General features: G+C 44.3%; 1 protein-coding gene across 2 annotated transcripts in view; it reads left to right on the top strand.

The window, feature by feature from the left end:
• Positions 1-17,805, top strand: part of LARGE1 (LARGE xylosyl- and glucuronyltransferase 1) — a 581,369-nt gene that overhangs the window by 362,830 nt on the left and 200,734 nt on the right. For both annotated transcript variants that reach the window (XM_040438023.1, XM_040438033.1), the window contains exon 5: positions 12,194-12,317. In XM_040438023.1, the coding sequence (XP_040293957.1) occupies positions 12,194-12,317 (124 nt within the window). The remainder of the gene's footprint in view (positions 1-12,193; positions 12,318-17,805) is intronic.

The following is a 17,805-nucleotide window of genomic DNA, read 5'->3' on the forward strand; positions in this document are numbered from 1 at the left end:
TTTATGCCATTCATTTTACATTATTAGTTCTTCTGTACATATATAATTCCCATGAGCTCTATCACCATACATTTGCCTTTTATAATTATTATTTTTTGTTTTTATTTGTTTTTAATTATTATTTTAGTTATTGTTTTTTGTTTTTATTTTAGAAGTTCACTGATATTTTCATCTTTTATCCCTATTTTGATGGTGAGGATTACGACTTGATCTAATTCAATGGACTGAGGGTTACTATCTTTCTTCTACCAGATATATATTTGATTCCTTCTTTTTTTATTTTTTATTTTTTTTCCCCTAGTAATATTATTTACTTTTTTAAGGTGTACCTCCTAATATCTAGATAAAGGCTGTGAAGGAAAATCCTTCATTAAGGCCCTGTGGGCTCATTGTCCCCAGCCTATGTATCCACCGGGCCTCACTTTGTAATAATTTTTTGTCAAGGTTGCCACCCCTTGGTCCCAGGACTATTTTCTCTATGCCCCAGAATCTTAGAACTGTGCTTTTGTTATTATGGAAATATTTAATATGTCTGGCAATTGATGTATCTTTCCCAGTTTCAATAGTACTTATATGTCCTGAAATACGACGTCTCAACTCCTGTACAGTTTTTCCCACGTATAATTTTGGGCATGGACAGGATGCCAAGTATACTACCCCCTGTGTTTTACACGTGATAAGTTGTTTGATCTCATATTCTTTCTTATCCGTAGGGTTTATATACTTTTTTATGCGCGGGACATATCTGCAAAAGGAGCAGTCTCCACATGGTGAGGAGCCTCGGTATCTTTCAACCAATTTACCTGGATTTTCTCCTTTTTCCATCAAATGGCTATGAACCAGCTGATCTTTAAGGTTCCTGCCCCGTCTGTACGTTACTGATGGATTAGAGGTGAGTATCGTATTTAGGTCTCTGTCAGATTTTATTATGTACCAGTATTTCTTCAATATTCCATATATTTCTTTATTATATCCGTCGTAGGTCCCTATACACCTAATGATGTCATTTTTCTTCGGGGGAGTTTCTTTGAGAAGATCTTCTCTCTTCGTTCTATTAGCCCTATTATAGGCCTTCCTCAAGGGATTTTTGGGATAACCTCTTTTCCTAAATCTCTGAAGAAGTTGTTCACTTTCTTTAGAGAAAGAGGCCTCGTCTGAACAGTTCCGGCGTGCCCTCAGATACTGGCCTACAGGAATTCCCTTCTTCAAAGATGTAGGATGCCAGCTATTTGGGGCAGATATATAGACGACATTCTCATCCTATGGGATGGTGGTCACTCTTTGTTTTGTGAATTCACTCAGAAACTAAATCGCAACAGTATAGGGATGAAATATACCTATGAGATCCAGGAAAAGGAGATTGTGTTTCTTGACCTGAAAATTAAGAAGACTGAAAATGGTCAGTTGGTAACAGAGGTTTTTAGAAAACCAACATCAACAAACAGTTACCTACACTGGAATAGCTGGCATCCTACATCTTTGAAGAAGGGAATTCCTGTAGGCCAGTATCTGAGGGCACGCCGGAACTGTTCAGACGAGGCCTCTTTCTCTAAAGAAAGTGAACAACTTCTTCAGAGATTTAGGAAAAGAGGTTATCCCAAAAATCCCTTGAGGAAGGCCTATATTAGGGCTAATAGAACGAAGAGAGAAGATCTTCTCAAAGAAACTCCCCCGAAGAAAAATGACATCATTAGGTGTATAGGGACCTACGACGGATATAATAAAGAAATATATGGAATATTGAAGAAATACTGGTACATAATAAAATCTGACAGAGACCTAAATACGATACTCACCTCTAATCCATCAGTAACGTACAGACGGGGCAGGAACCTTAAAGATCAGCTGGTTCATAGCCATTTGATGGAAAAAGGAGAAAATCCAGGTAAATTGGTTGAAAGATACCGAGGCTCCTCACCATGTGGAGACTGCTCCTTTTGCAGATATGTCCCGCGCATAAAAAAGTATATAAACCCTACGGATAAGAAAGAATATGAGATCAAACAACTTATCACGTGTAAAACACAGGGGGTAGTATACTTGGCATCCTGTCCATGCCCAAAATTATACGTGGGAAAAACTGTACAGGAGTTGAGACGTCGTATTTCAGGACATATAAGTACTATTGAAACTGGGAAAGATACATCAATTGCCAGACATATTAAATATTTCCATAATAACAAAAGCACAGTTCTAAGATTCTGGGGCATAGAGAAAATAGTCCTGGGACCAAGGGGTGGCAACCTTGACAAAAAATTATTACAAAGTGAGGCCCGGTGGATACATAGGCTGGGGACAATGAGCCCACAGGGCCTTAATGAAGGATTTTCCTTCACAGCCTTTATCTAGATATTAGGAGGTACACCTTAAAAAAGTAAATAATATTACTAGGGGAAAAAAAATAAAAAATAAAAAAAGAAGGAATCAAATATATATCTGGTAGAAGAAAGATAGTAACCCTCAGTCCATTGAATTAGATCAAGTCGTAATCCTCACCATCAAAATAGGGATAAAAGATGAAAATATCAGTGAACTTCTAAAATAAAAACAAAAAACAATAACTAAAATAATAATTAAAAACAAATAAAAACAAAAAATAATTATAAAAGGCAAATGTATGGTGATAGAGCTCATGGGAATTATATATGTACAGAAGAACTGATAATGTAAAATGAATGGCATAAAAGGTTGAAGAGTTGAGAAAATAATATCACCTTAGGTGTCGACGTAAGTGTAGTCATTCAATGAAAAATACATATATATCATGAAGGAAGTAATAAAATGATAGGAATATTTAACTCATGTATAGAGCAATGATGTTATCCTCATAATTGAGGGTAACAGGTATGTGCATATATAATGTTGATATAGAAACGCTGTCAAATGAACTTTGAACCCCAATATATGAGCTGTATCCCTACATTTTTCAGTCTAAAAGCCAAATCCCACACGAAGTTCTAAACCACTATACCTCTCAGAAGACAGGTGTAGATATAAGCATCTTTATGTGATATTCCAGACCGGAATGCTAAAGACTCTACGCATGCGCAATACTATATACTGTGAGCAGAATGAAATCTAAGCCCCAACGCATGCGTTGTAATCCAACTTCTAATTTAAGGTTGGACCTTCACGCACGCGTGGAGACGATACACTGGAAAAAGTTAAAGATTTTGCGCAAGCGCATTTTCCTGCGGGCTCAGATCGGAACGTTAAAGATCAGGCGCATGCGCAATATAACATACAGCGAGGAGAATAAAATCTAAGTCCTAACGCATGCGCTTTGACACAATTCCTTGAGCTAAAGAAAATTAAATATCAGGCGCATGCGCAATATAACGCATGCGCAAGATAACATACTGCGAGTAGAACAAAATCTAAGTCCTAACGCATGCGCTTCGATACAACTCCTCGAGCTAAAAAAATTAAAGATCAGACGCATGCGCAATTTAACATACTGCGAGTATAATAAAATCTAAGTCTTAACGCATGCGCTTTGACATAACTCCTCGAGCTAAAAAGTTGAAGCTAGATTCTTCACGCATGCGCAGGGATGATATATCGGAAAAAGTTAAAGATCCTGCGCAAGCGCATATTCCTGTGAGCTCGGATCGGACTGTCAAAGAACAGGCGCATGCGTAATACAATATACTACGAGCAGAATAAAATCTAAGTCTTAACGCATGCGCTTTGATACAACTCTTTGAGCTGGAAAGTTAAAGACCTTGCGCATGCGCATACCTCAACGGCCTCTCGGATCGGGGTTTAAAGTTCTCACGCAAGCGCAGGGCCACTACATGAACAAAGGAAGTGACGGAACGACTGCAAAACATCATGAAGGTACTGGATTGGGTTACCGGACTGTCAGACAGGAATGCAAGGCAATGCTTGGCCATGGAATATGGTATGACCCTCCCCTAATGTTTAAAAGGGTGTAGTGGGAAAGCATTCTTGTTGACAGTAGCTCCATCCCCTGAAGAAGCCACATCCGGTGGTGAAACATGTTGGGGGAGCTTTTGTGTTAGTTTTTAGATTAGGAGTAGGTAGGACCAAGTGTTGCAGCACGGAGCAACTGCAGACTCGATCGTGTTTGAACACCAGTGGCTGTGAATTGCACCAAAGAGAAATATGAGAACCTAGAGACTTAGGGTGAATGAACAAGTATCCTCTTGGCATTATGCCCACCTAGGCAAATAAAGTAAAATTACTGCTGGGGAAAAAGGGAAAAGTGGGACAAATCGATGCCATGAGGTTGACTATATGGGTGAAGTAACCCTTATCTCAGCCACTAGTGCCCTACCACACCTAGAATTTTAAACTAGTCTTTGTTCTTCCGTTATGTTACTTTCTTATAAATAAAATGAAATAAATGTAACGTTTTAAATTGACCAGAAACGGAAGTCTACTAGTCTAGGCAACTAGGCTATTTGAAATAAATTATAAGTTGTTTATTCTGGGTCTAAAGGGTCTTTGAAAACTAGGTTGGAATGATGCTGCACTCCGGAGTCAGTTCTGTCATGGTCTCTCAGAGAGATTGAAAGATGCGTTTGCTTTCCATGAGAGACCAACGTCCTTAGAGTCTGCCATGTCATTGGCGGTACGCCTTGACAGGCGTCTAAGAGAAAGAAACGAGACCTCTCTGTCCAGCCATTGTCAGTCTAGGGGCAGTGGTGCGGACTCATTCAGTGTGCAGGGGCCTCATCCTGTCTCGCTCCCCTCTGAGGAGGAGCCCATGCAGCTAGGTCGACTTGCCCCTGATAAAAGAGGATTTAGTCCTCAGGGTATGGTGTGTTTTTGTTGTGGGGGCATAGGTCATTTGGCAAATGTTTGTCCGTCTAGGAGATTCTTGAACTGTACTAAGAGCGATAATAAGAGAAAAACCTCAAAAGGTAAATCATCAAACTCTGCTTCATCTGCTACTTTGGGCAAAGTTGATGTAGGAATTGATGCTTTTCCTCTGACCTGCAGTTCCCGTTTTCTCCTGTCTGCCAGGGTGGCGCTAGAGAGCAAAGTCATTTCTTGTGAGATTTTTGTTGATAGTGGAGCGGCCGTCAATCTTATTGACACTCAATTTGTAGCCATGCATGGTTTTCAGGTTTGCACATTAGAAAAGGATATACCTGTTTTTGCTATTGACTCTGCTCCACTCTCACAGAGATCTCTGTAGGGCATTGTTCACAATATCCGGTTAGCTGTAGGTGACACTCATGTGGAGGATATATCTTGTTTTGTCCTTAACGGATTGCCTTCTCCTCTAGTTTTGGGGTTACCCTGGCTCACTAGACATATAACCCCACTATTGATTGGCAAGGAAGGCAAATAAATGAGTGGAGTGACTTTTGTAGAGAGAATTGTCTTACAGCGACTTTTGCAGAGGTGTCTACTAAAACTGTGCCATCATTTCTCTATGATTTCTCGGACGTGTTTTCCGAGAGCGGTGTTCAGGAACTACCTCCTCACCGGGAGTTTGACTGTCCCATTAACCTCATTCCCGGTGCCAAGCTGCCAAAAGCTCGCCTCTACAATCTCTCACAACCGGAAAGAATCGCAATGCAAACCTATATCTCCGAGAGTCTCGATAAGGGGCATATTCGTCCCTCAAAATCACCTGTTGCCGCTGGGTTTTTTTTTGTTAAAAAAAAAGATGGCTCTCTGAGACCTTGCCTAGATTTTAGGGAGCTGAACCGTATCACGATTCGCGATCCCTATCCCCTTCCTCTGATCCCGGACCTCTTCAACCAAATTGTTGGGGCCAAGGTTTTTTCCAAATTGGATTTGAGAGGCGCGTACAACCTGGTCAGGGTCAGAGAGGGGGATGAATGGAAAACGGCCTTTAATACCCCTAACGGGCATTTCGAGAATCTCGTTATGCCTTTCGGCCTGATGAATGCTCCGGCCGTCTTTCAGCATTTTGTTAACAGTATTTTCTACCATTTAATGGGGAAATTTGTATTGGTGTATCTTGATGATATTTTGATTTTTTCCCCTGATGTTCAGACCCATCAGGATCATCTTTTTCAGGTTCTGCAGATTCTGCGGGAAAATAAATTGTACGCCAAGCTGGAGAAATGTGTTTTTATGGTATCGGAGATTCAATTTCTGGGTTTTCTCCTCTCTGCTTCTGGTTTTCGCATGGATCCGGAGAAGGTCCGTGCTGTACTTGAGTGGGAGCTTCCTGAGAATCAGAAGGCATTGATGCGCTTTCTGGGTTTTGCGAACTATTACAGAAAGTTCATTTTGAATTATTCCTCTGTTGTCAAACCCCTCACTGACATGACAAAAAAGGGGGCGGATTTTTCCTCTTGGTCGGAGGAGGCGCTTGCAGCTTTTTCTAAGATTAAAGAGAGTTTTGCATCTGCTCCCGTTTTGGTGCATCCCGATGTTTCCTTACCTTTTATTGTTGAGGTGGATGCTTCCGAGGTGGGTGTGGGTGCGGTTTTGTCCCAGGGCCCTTCTCCTGCCAAATGGCGACCCTGTGCCTTTTTCTCTAAAAAACTCTCCCCGGCAGAGAAAAACTATGATGTGGGAGATAGGGAGTTGTTGGCCATCAAGTTGGCTTTCGAGGAATGGCGCCATTGGTTGGAGGGGGCCAGGCACCCTATCACCGTTTTTACCGACCATAAGAATCTGGCATACTTGGAGTCGGCCAGGCGTATGAATCCGAGACAGGCCAGATGGTCTCTGTTCTTCTCCAGATTCAATTTTGTCGTCACATTCCGCCCTGGGATCAAAAATGTGAAGGCTGATGCTCTCTCTCGCTGTTTTCCGGGAGGAGGAAACTCCGAGGACCCGGGTCCCATTTTGGCGGAGGGGGTAGTTGTTTCTGCTCTATATTCGGATTTGGAGGCCGAGGTCCAGGCTGCCCAGACTGAGGCACCTGCCCGTTGTCCTTCTGGGAAGTTGTTTGTGCCTCCTGAGCTACGTCACAAACTCTTCAAGGAGCATCATGATACTGTTCTTGCTGGTCACCCCGGGAGTAGAGCCACGGTAGATCTCATTGCTCGGAGATTTTGGTGGCCGGCTCTTCGTAAGTCGGTGGAGGGTTTTGTGGCTGCTTGTGAGACGTGCGCTCGCGCTAAGGTCCCTCGTTCACGGCCTTCAGGTTCCCTTCTCCCGTTACCCATACCTTCCCGTCCTTGGACACACCTGTCCATGGACTTTATCACGGATCTTCCTCGTTCCTCAGGGAAGTCGGTGATCCTGGTGGTGGTGGACCGTTTTAGCAAGATGGCTCATTTCGTACCTTTCCCTGGTTTACCCAATGCTAAAACGTTGGCGCAAGCTTTTGTCGACCATATTGTTAAATTGCATGGCATTCCCTCTGATATTGTTTCCGATAGAGGCACGCAGTTTGTGTCCAGGTTCTGGAAGGCTTTCTGTTCTCGCCTGGGGGTTCGGCTGTCCTTCTCTTCTGCTTTTCACCCGCAGTCGAATGGTCAGACTGAGCGCCTCAATCAGAATCTGGAGACATATTTGCGCTGTTTCGTGGCAGAGAACCAGGAGGATTGGTGTTCATTTCTCCCTCTTGCTGAGTTTGCTCTGAACAACCGTCGTCAGGAATCTTCTGATAAGTCGCCATTCTTTGGTGCATATGGGTTCCATCCGCAGTTTGGGACATTCTCGGGAGGGGCTCTTTCTGGTTTACCTGAGGAGGAGAGATTTTCCTCGTCTTTGTCTACCATTTGGCAAAAGATTCAGAGTAATCTTAAAAAGATGAGTGAGAAGTATAAGCGTGTGGCTGATAAGAGACGTGTGCCTGGTCCGGACCTGAGTGTGGGTGATCTGGTGTGGTTGTCTACAAGAAATATTAAACTGAAGGTTCCCTCCTGGAAATTGGGTCCCAAGTTTATTGGGCCTTATAAAATCTTGTCAGTCATCAATCCTGTTGCCTTCCGTCTTGATCTTCCACGGGTTTGGAAGATACATAATGTATTTCACAGATCTCTCTTAAAACCATATGTCCAGCCCACGGTACCCTCCTCTTTGCCTCCTCCTCCGATTTTGGTTAATGGCAATCTGGAGTTTGAGGTTTCCAGAATTGTGGACTCTCGCATTGTCCGCAGTTCTCTCCAGTACCTCGTTCATTGGAAGGGTTATGGTCCTGAGGAGAGGATGTGGGTTCCAGTGTCGGACATTAAAGCCACTCGCCTCATCAGGGCATTTCATAGGGCTCATCCTGAGAAGGTGGGTCCTGGGTGTCCGGAGTCCACCCGTAGAGGGGGGGGGGGTACTGTCACTACCAGAGCTTTGGGACGTTCTCACAGCTCTGTTTCTCCACCCCTGTGATGATGTCACTACTAGAGCTGGGAGGAGTTTTCTGTTTCCTTCCTCCCAGCTGCGTTTGATTTCCCTGCCTTTATATTCCCCCTCCTCCTATTGTAGGTGTGGATTATATTTCTCATTTGGGTTGTAGCTCTTGCTTGAGTATCTTCCCTTGCATGCTATCCTTTCACTGGACCTGTGTTCTGCTGCAGCAAGTACTCCGGATATTGCCAGCCTGTCTTTGGATCCGTCTTCACTGCACCTGCAGCCCCTTCAGCTAAGTGTGCAGACATTGTTGTGTATCTGTGTGTTTTCTGACTGGATCCGAGGCGACCACGGTTCCCTCCATATACTGAGCAGGGCACCGGTGGCCGTGCCCCTTCCACTATTGTAGGGGTTACAGTGGTCATCAGTCTTAGGTACGCGGGCATGCCTACTTCCACCATTTGGATCCGGGCATGGGCTTAGCAGCATAGGGAGAGCTTTCGAGGGTCTGACAGGGGTAACCCTTTATCCTCCCTAGTTTGGGTCCGGTCAGTAGCTCTATTTTCTGTGCATGCTCTTGTTGCTCACATACAGCCGTGACAGTCAGCAGTGTAGATGACACAGTAGTGAAATATTAATAATACAATATAAGCATTATACATACTAATGCTCAGTTCTGCCATACATTTGTCCACATAGGGGAGCACCCATTTGGTTGCCTAGCGGCTTGATTAGGGTAGGTGTGATAGACAGGTCCCTGTGGGACCTATCTACTCCAGGGAGTCAATTTCTACTCCTAGGTTTTCACTTCCTTTACCTGTTATGGGATTGGGTGGGGATAGCGATATATCCCTTTTAGACTGTGCAGACCTGCCCAGTCTAGGAGAAGCTTAAACCTGGCACCTTGCCACAAGGTATTATGGTTATAAATGTAAATGGGTTTTCCAGGAGTTCGATACTGACGTCATCAATATCTGATCGGTGGGATCGAACCCCTGGCGATCAGCAGATTGAAGAGGTGGCGGCCTCTTCCTAGACCAATGACGTCACATTAGTTGGTCCCATGGCTTATTTCCAGTTCAGTCTCATTCAAGTCAATGGGCTTGGGCTGCAATACCAAGCACAGCCACTGTATGTTGTATGGTGCTGTGCTCAGTATGCTGTGAGGAGGTGGCAGCGCTCATTGGAGTGCCTTGGCCTCTTCAGACAGCTGATCGGAGAGGTGTCGGGAGACTACTGCCACAATCAGGTATTGACCAGTCATCATTATCGAAAGCCTGGAACCCCTCTTTAAGGACCAGAAAAAAGCATTTTGGTGTGATTTTTCCCACATGTTACATCAATAAATCAAAGTTTATTGTGTCTGTGCATATATATGGTTTAAGTGGACCTGCCCTTTAAGGGACCTGACAGTGAAGTCGGTGGTTCTTGGGTCAGAGTTCACCATGGTGCCCGGCACTTTAATGTACTTTGAATACAACATCCAACGAGCTCATTTAGGGCATCATCTTGTACTAATACATGAATGCTCCCATTAGATTCTCAACATGTGTCTGTCTCCCTGGAAATATACCCATTGTGACTCCAGTTACAGCGTCTGTAACACAATTATGTAAATAGCTGATTAAGTACATAATTGCATTAAGAAACTTGACAAAACTGATCGCTACATCCTGCAACAATGTCACGTATCCTCCCGGCGCCCATAACTTACAGCTCGTAGGTCGTTCCTTTGTTAACAGACCGCTCCACTAATTCCCCGGAGATGGAATTAGATTTTAATGGATATCATTTGAATATCAAATGAAAGTGTTTTTTTTTCCCTTGGAGTGCGCTGGGGATGACACATATCCATTAGTCTGAAAGGAGAAGGGGGCAGAGGAAAAAAGCAAGATTTTACTCTTATTCATCTACTAGATGGTTGCTCTTTGTAGTAAAACTAATGTCGGTTTCCATGCTGACGTCAATAGTCTTGGAGTGGAGGACATGAAAGACAATGAACCAATGGAAAAGCTGAGCCAAAGATAAGCAATGCCGATACTTGATGGAATGTTTCGAATGCCATGGAGTTTCTGATCCTCCAAAGCAAATACTTCTGACAGCTTAGAGTTTGCTAAAATGTTCTGCACCCACACGTTGTACGAAACTTTCTAGACTGGAGAGAGATTTGTGCTGCAGAGGAGTTAGTACACTAGATACAACTGTAACAAACCCTCACCTTTGAGAAATATTAAAGCAACCCTCCAGTTCAAGAAAAAAAATCACATTAACTGGAGACGGAACAGAACATGTACACAGAGACATCCTGCTCTCTTAAGATCCACCAGTTTCAATGCTCCTCTTCTGTCATCCAAGATGGCCGACTGCATCTCAGACTACATGACGTATACTGTGCATTTGGTAGTTTATGACACTTCCTGTTGCCCTCAGATTGGCCAGCACTGCTCAAATGCTGGCCAATCCAAGGCCTGGGCTGGACAAGCAGGAAGTGTTGGCGATCTTGGATGGCCTAAGAGGAGCCCAGAAACTGGTGGATATTCAGATATAAAGTTGAAAAGGAAGACATTCCTAAGTTAATGTGATATTTATATCCTGAGGGTTGCTTTAGGTACGTTCAGGTTATCCTTATCAAGATTGTTTTCACTCACTGACATCCTACAGAGATCTTGAAGATGGAGAAGAATTGAATCACAAAGCATGATAGAAGTTTTCTTTATACATACATTAAAGAGATTGATGGTTTAGAAAAGCCATTGCCAAATATATTTGGAAATTCTCAGTTAATAGAGGGGGTGGGTCCCCTGTTTAAGATCCTTATCTGTTAGGCCAGGTTCACATCTGCGTCGTGAACTCCAGGACTCTGATCCGGTTACTGTATCCGGCATATACGCTGGCTTTTGGACAGACAAAAACACGCAGTATTTTTTCTCTAGCTAAAAGCCTGCATATACTGTATGCTGGAATGCGGCCGGATTCCTGACGGATCTTATTATGGGGAATGGGGATCCGGAGGTACACAGTGGTATCAAGCTATGTTGAATACAGTGAACAGACTGCTGGAGTTCACAGTCTATATGTTAACGCCACCTTAGCTAGACAGGAGAACAACTACTTGGAGCATCTCTTTAGCTCTTGAACAACCAACATGTATGTGCAGTACATGGACAGATCATTGATCTCAGTGGGCACCATGTAATTCTTCATTTCTCCTGTAGAGGCACTGCAGGGAAATTGAACACTTATGATTACAGCTAATCAAGGATATTCTCTGCAGCAGTACACCCACAAATCAGATGTTTTTGGAAAGATTCTACTAGAATTTTTTTTTTATAAAACCTTTAAAGATTTGAATCCCTCCCCCCTAAAAAAAAAAAAAACTGTTTTCAAGCCATGTTAACTAGATAAACCATACAATTGTGATCAAACTTTTGTCACCGCAACTGATTCCCAGATTTAGCTCTTCCTGATCTCCATTCTCTACGAAAAAGTGGCAGAATGTGATCGGCCGTTCTCCATCAATATGAATGGGAGGAAGTTATTTGTGGCAAAACCTCTTTGGATCTAATTCTGCTATGCAGCTTTGGAAGCCTCTGTCCATGGAAAAAAAACTGTAATTGGCACCAAAAGTTTCCTGCCAATTAAAGGATGTAATATTGATAGCCTGTCCTATAAAATATCTGATTAATAGGGGTTGACCTCCCATTACCTATACCAATCAGCAGAATTAAGGGGCTGTATCACCTTCACTAGGCACAACGCTAGTTAAAGTGGCTGTACCTGGTACTGCAGCACATTCCTACGGCCCCTTCATTCAGCTGATGGCAGGGGTGTGAAGAGCCTCTTTGACTAGCAAGAGTTGGTGTTAAGCGGAGATTTTACGAGGCTTTGCTCATTATGCCATGCCCTGGTCCTACATAGGTTGATGTTTCATTCTTGTCCTTTGCAGGAGAAACCCACTACACTTCCACCTCATCGCTGATTCCATTGCCAAGCAGATCCTGGCCACACTCTTCGAGACCTGGATGGTTCCTGCAGTGCGTGTGGATTTTTATGATGCAGATGAATTGAAGGTAAGAAATAAAACGTAACCACTTCCAATGCGCAATCAAAATAAATGTTCTGCCCTCCAGATATGAGCACGGACGACACACTTCAAATGAAGCCGGGAATGAAAATGATTCTATAGACTGAGGGCTCAAAGTAATGTTCCTTCTATAATGAGCTGTCTGGATATGATGCCAGCAGCAGGCAAAACTGGACACTTCCCAGGGCCTACTGAGGAACCGTGGTGATCTGGTTTACCTTGTCAGAATAAGATGAGGGCAGAGGGCCCATTGTGACCTGGTATCATCTTGAACACCAGCAGGGCTGCTGACCTGCTACCAGTGGAGATGTCCACCTCATGTGCCAATCTACTGCCTTGCATACTTCATCAGAGACTCTCTCTGTATTCAAATTCCTATGAAGACCCCTTCTGTAAAGACAGTTACATCCAAATACAGCTCATAAAGGGAGGCCCTGAGCTGGTTCTGCCCTCTTTGATGTTTGTCTGCCTTGGGTTATATACCCCTATAACCTCAGACACTTACATTTCTATTCTGTGTCATTGGCCAAGCAAGGACCATCTTGAAATGCAGCTCTATTCACACTGCATCGTCATCATACTGCATAAGAATTCATTGGGATACATTTGAATCAATGGAATTTAAAGGGGCTGTCCCATGAAAAACATTCTACAGTTTTCAAACCAGCACATGGATCTTTTGCAATTGCATGTAATCAAAAATTTTGCATAGCCACTGAGTTATTCATTGAAATATATCTGTATAGCGCCACCTGCTGTTTGCTTTTTTTCTAATTTCACTGTCCTGCTGACAACATACTCTGTGAGAAAGGACACACCCGCTGAGCGGCCAGCCTGATATAAATCCAGCAGAGCAATTGGAGCAATGAATGGTGAGATCTCTGGTTCCATGTGAGGTACAGGGTTGGTTCTAGCTTTGTTAGGCCGAGTTCACACGAACGTGTGTGTGATCCGTGGCCGTATTGCGGGCCGCAATACACGGCCACAGTTCCGTGTGCATTCCGCCTCACGGATGCGGACCCATTCACTTAAATGGGTCCGCAAATCCGGAATTGCGGAACGGCCGCACGGAACGGAACACTACGGAAGCACTACGGAGTGCTTCTGTGGGGTTGCGTCCCGTACTTCCGTTCCGCAAAAAGATAAAACAGGTCCTATCATTTTGCGGAACGGGCGGATCGCGGACCCATTAAAGTGAATGGGTCCGCGATCCGATGTGGCTGACCCACGACTGGCGATCGTGCACTGCGGCCCGCAATTTGCGGGCCGCAGCAGGGGCACGGGTCACACACGTTCGTGTGAACTCGGCCTTAGTAAGAGGTTTTCATGTATTAGATGCATGTATGATTTTCCGTTTTTACATTATTCATGGGATAACCTCTTTAAATCTCAAGAAAATTGTATTATACCTTTCCTGTGCTGGGACAGGCGACATATCAAAGACGTTCTCTAATTTGAGATGATGCCAAGTTTACCCATCTGCAAGGAATGATGGGGCTTGTATGAGAGGAAAACAAATGTGTGGTTGTCAGAAGTATTGTTTTTCAAGGTCTTCCTCACTTGTGACTGTAATACCAGGGAAATAGTGAAGACTGACACACAGAGGGAGAACAGTGAGATAGAAAAAGAAGACATGGCAACTTTGTTTAGTGTTGCATATTACAGCTATATCATTCACAGTCTGTAGAAACCCAGCAGCAGTGTATGTGGTGGCTACAGCTTTAAATTCTGATGTCAATGTAAAAATCCAGTGCACATATGAAGGATGGATGGGGAAAGACAGGATCTGATTAGCATTGATTGAAAGGCTGCGGATAGTCCATGTGCTTCTGTTTGGCTGATTGTACAGAGGGTGATGGCGCCGCTTCTCATACGGGTAACATGGCGCCTTCTGAGTCACCTCTTGAGATGAGTGATGAATCATCCAGCTCTCCCTCTCGCCTCTGTACTGTTCACGTCTAATCACCACCACTTGTTTCCAGCCTCCATTCAAAGCATTTTGCTGACCATATTATCTCCAGGATATGGTGAAGGTCACGGGGAGCTTGAAAAGCCCATATCAGCGTTCAAGATGGGACCATTAAACAGTGTACGTGACTGGTTACTCCACCCGTCAACATCTCTATAATACAACCCCTAGGGGTACATCCACACAGCATTGTAGTTAGGCCTCTTGCATGTGGCTGGCCCACGGTCGGTGCCCGTGCATTTCGGACCACAATTTGCGTGCCCCAACGCGGGCATGGGCAGCACACGTTCGTGTGAAAGAGACCTTGATATGAGATTTCCATGCGGATTTTCATGTGGATTTCACTGCGTTTCCGCACCAAATCCACGCAAGAATATACATGTGTTGCTTGTGGACATGCTGCAGATTTCAAAATCCACACCGCAGGTCACTTTCCACTGGGAAAATTCCCACCACTTATACATGAGAGTTTGAAAATGTCATCTTCTTAGCTGATACTTTATTTCACACAAAAATCCACATGGAAAATCCACACATAATACTGACTGGGGGAGATTTGTCAAAACTGGTGTGAAGGAAAACTGGCTTAGTTGCCCATAGCAACCAATCAGATTTCACCTTTCATTTTTCAGAGCTCCTTTGGAAAATGAAAGGTGAATTATGATTGGTTGCTATGGGCAACTAAGCCAGTTTTCCTTCACACCAGCTTGATAAATCTCCCCCACCTAGTGCATGTGGCCTAATGCAGACCACCCCCCCTAATATAACAACCTCTACACTATACACTACCCCAACCACAGAACAGCTGCACCACCACACTCTCAACTTCTACCTGATGCTGTAATTGTACTGCAATTATATTTAATGGCTTCTGTCAGCAGTTTTGTACCTTGGAAACTGGCTGACCTGTTGTATGGGTGCTTGGCAGCTGAAGGCATCTGTGTTGGTCCATGTTCATATGTGTCCTCATTGCTGAGAAAAGTTTTCATATACTGTATGCAAATGCACATCTAGGAACCAGTGTCGGACTGGGGTGCCTAGGGCCCACCAGTAAAATTAATTCTAGGAGCCCACTGTACAGGCAAATGCTACCTTCTCACAGAGCGGCAGGCAGCAGTAAGAAACTAAAGATGTTTATAGGGGTCCAAGCAGCAACTTTCAAGAAGGTGGGTTTCCAGAGAAAGAGAATACTGGCTGGCCTGCCTTTGTACATACAAGTCATCTTAGCCACCTGATGCCTCTATGATAATAAATTGGGTGGTCTGTTTAATAATCTACCCCGTTTTTTTATGGATATAGGCTGGTTGATATGCTTTGCTGGGGGACAGGGCCCCGCTTAGTCACTGTAGGAATTCACCCGTTCCCCTGTGGGCCAGTCCAAGCCTGCTAGGAGCAATGGGGGAGTTGCATCACACCTAGAGGCTCTGCTCTCTCTGCAACTGCTGGGCCCTCTGCACTTTCATTGACAGGGCCAGGTGTGATGACATTTTCACTGCCTGGTCCTGTCAATTAAAGTGCACAGGGCATGGCAGTTGCAGAGAGAGCAGAGCCTCTACCATTGATAATTAGAATGGGGGTCCCAAGTCCCCCACTCCTCTTCACTGCATGACCACAGAGTTTGAATGGAGCAGTGTTCACACATGCACACTGCTACTGCAGTCAATGTCCATGCCAAGCGCTGTACCCACTATTTCTGCCAGGGTGAAATTTTAGTTTCATTGTAAATGCGGGAAAGGGTGAAGGGACTATGCTGAACTTTTGCACCAGAGCCCATGAACCTTAAGCTATGCCCCCTGACCATTACTGTATAGTTATCCACTATAGGACTGTAACACAGTCACCCACTGAGCACCATAACACTGTATCAGGCAACCACCCACAACTACATGACACAGTCCCTCTCACCCACCATTTTACAACTACCAAACTTACCACAAACACATAACATACTTGTCACGGTCCCTCCCATGATAGAGGTGAGAAGATCGGAGAGACTGGCGGCACATGAGGGTATCTGACAGTCTCTCTGTTTTTTCAGTGTTGTGTTTGGTAGTGACCACGCCTCTTGTCAGGTGCAGCTTGTAGTCATTACTGAGGCCCTATTTAGTTCTGACTCACATTGCTTACCATGCGGTTGATATTTCCTGCTGGAGTTGGTTGAGCTGGTGTGTTGTTCCTTTGGATCTCCTGCTCCTCCATTCTGCTTTAAGCTAAGTGCATTCTGTCTTGCATTTTGTTGTTCGCTTGTGTGTGTTGTTGTCTAGGCCTCAGGGAGATTCTGGTTCCTTCATCTGGGAAGGAACCAGTAGTCTCATTCCCTGCCACCATTCCTAGGGCCTTCTAGGGTCTTCAGGGCCTAGGTTACGGTGTATGAGTATTTCCACCTTTAGGGTCTACTCATACTGGCAGGAGTCAGGGAGAGGTCTAGGAATTCCTAGGAGGTCACCATCCCTCTCCCTTAGCTTTATGGCCTAGACTCCGGTCTATTCCTTCTGTGTGTCATTTGGTGTTATCCCCTCCCCATTACTCATGACAATACTACACTCACTATAAGGCTTCATGCACACAACCGTATTTGCAAAATACCAATAGCGATTTATATCAAGCTGACAGCTTAAGGGGAGTGTCTTTTCTTCTGCAGCTAAGAGGGCATGTCCATGTTCTCCCTATCACAACTCAGGAGGCAGTGGAAGGATGAAACTAACTGAGCATGTGTGGCCATCTCAGTGACCTGGACAAAAAAATAAGAAAAAAACAAAAACAAACAGCAGGTAGCGCTTTACAGATACATTTTATTGAATAACTCAATGGCTATACAAAATTTTAAAGGGAGTCTGTCACCTCCATATGGCCATATACAGTGCTTACATGGCTCTCAGGAAAAACAAAGTTTAATTCATATGCAAATGAGCACTCGCAAGTGCCCAGGGGTGGCGTTCAGTGTGTAGGTGCCCAGGCTGCTCTGCCTTCTTTTCACTTTACTCCTCCCCAGTCTCTGCCTTTGCCCGCCCTCCAAGTCTCTTGCCTCATCGATAGGTCCGGACTTGGAGGGCGGGCAAAGGAAGAGGCTGGGGGGGAGTAAAGTGAAAAGAAGGCAGAGCAGCCTGGGCACCTACACAGTGTACGCCGCCCCTGGGCACTTCCGAGTGCTCATTTGCATATGAATTAAACTTCGTTTTTCCTGCTGGTGCAAGTCTAAAGAAAAGAACAAAGGTACCGTTACAATCCTGTATAGGTGTGCTACAGAGCCATGTAAGCACTGTATATGGCCATATGGAGGTGACAGAATCCCTTTAAATTACATGCAATTACAAAAGTATTCACATTCAGGTGCTGGTTTGAAAACTGTGGAGTATTTTTTGTGGGACACGAACGTTGTTGGTTTCCGTGTCCGTTCCGTATTTTTTTTTGCGAATAGGATGCGGACCCATTCTTTTTAATGGGTCCGCCGAAAATGCGGACAGCACACCATGTGCCGTTTGCATCAGTATGTCCGTTCCATAGC

Source organism: Bufo bufo, chromosome 1 (genome assembly GCF_905171765.1).
Source record: "Bufo bufo chromosome 1, aBufBuf1.1, whole genome shotgun sequence".
Lineage (NCBI taxonomy): Eukaryota > Metazoa > Chordata > Amphibia > Anura > Bufonidae > Bufo > Bufo bufo.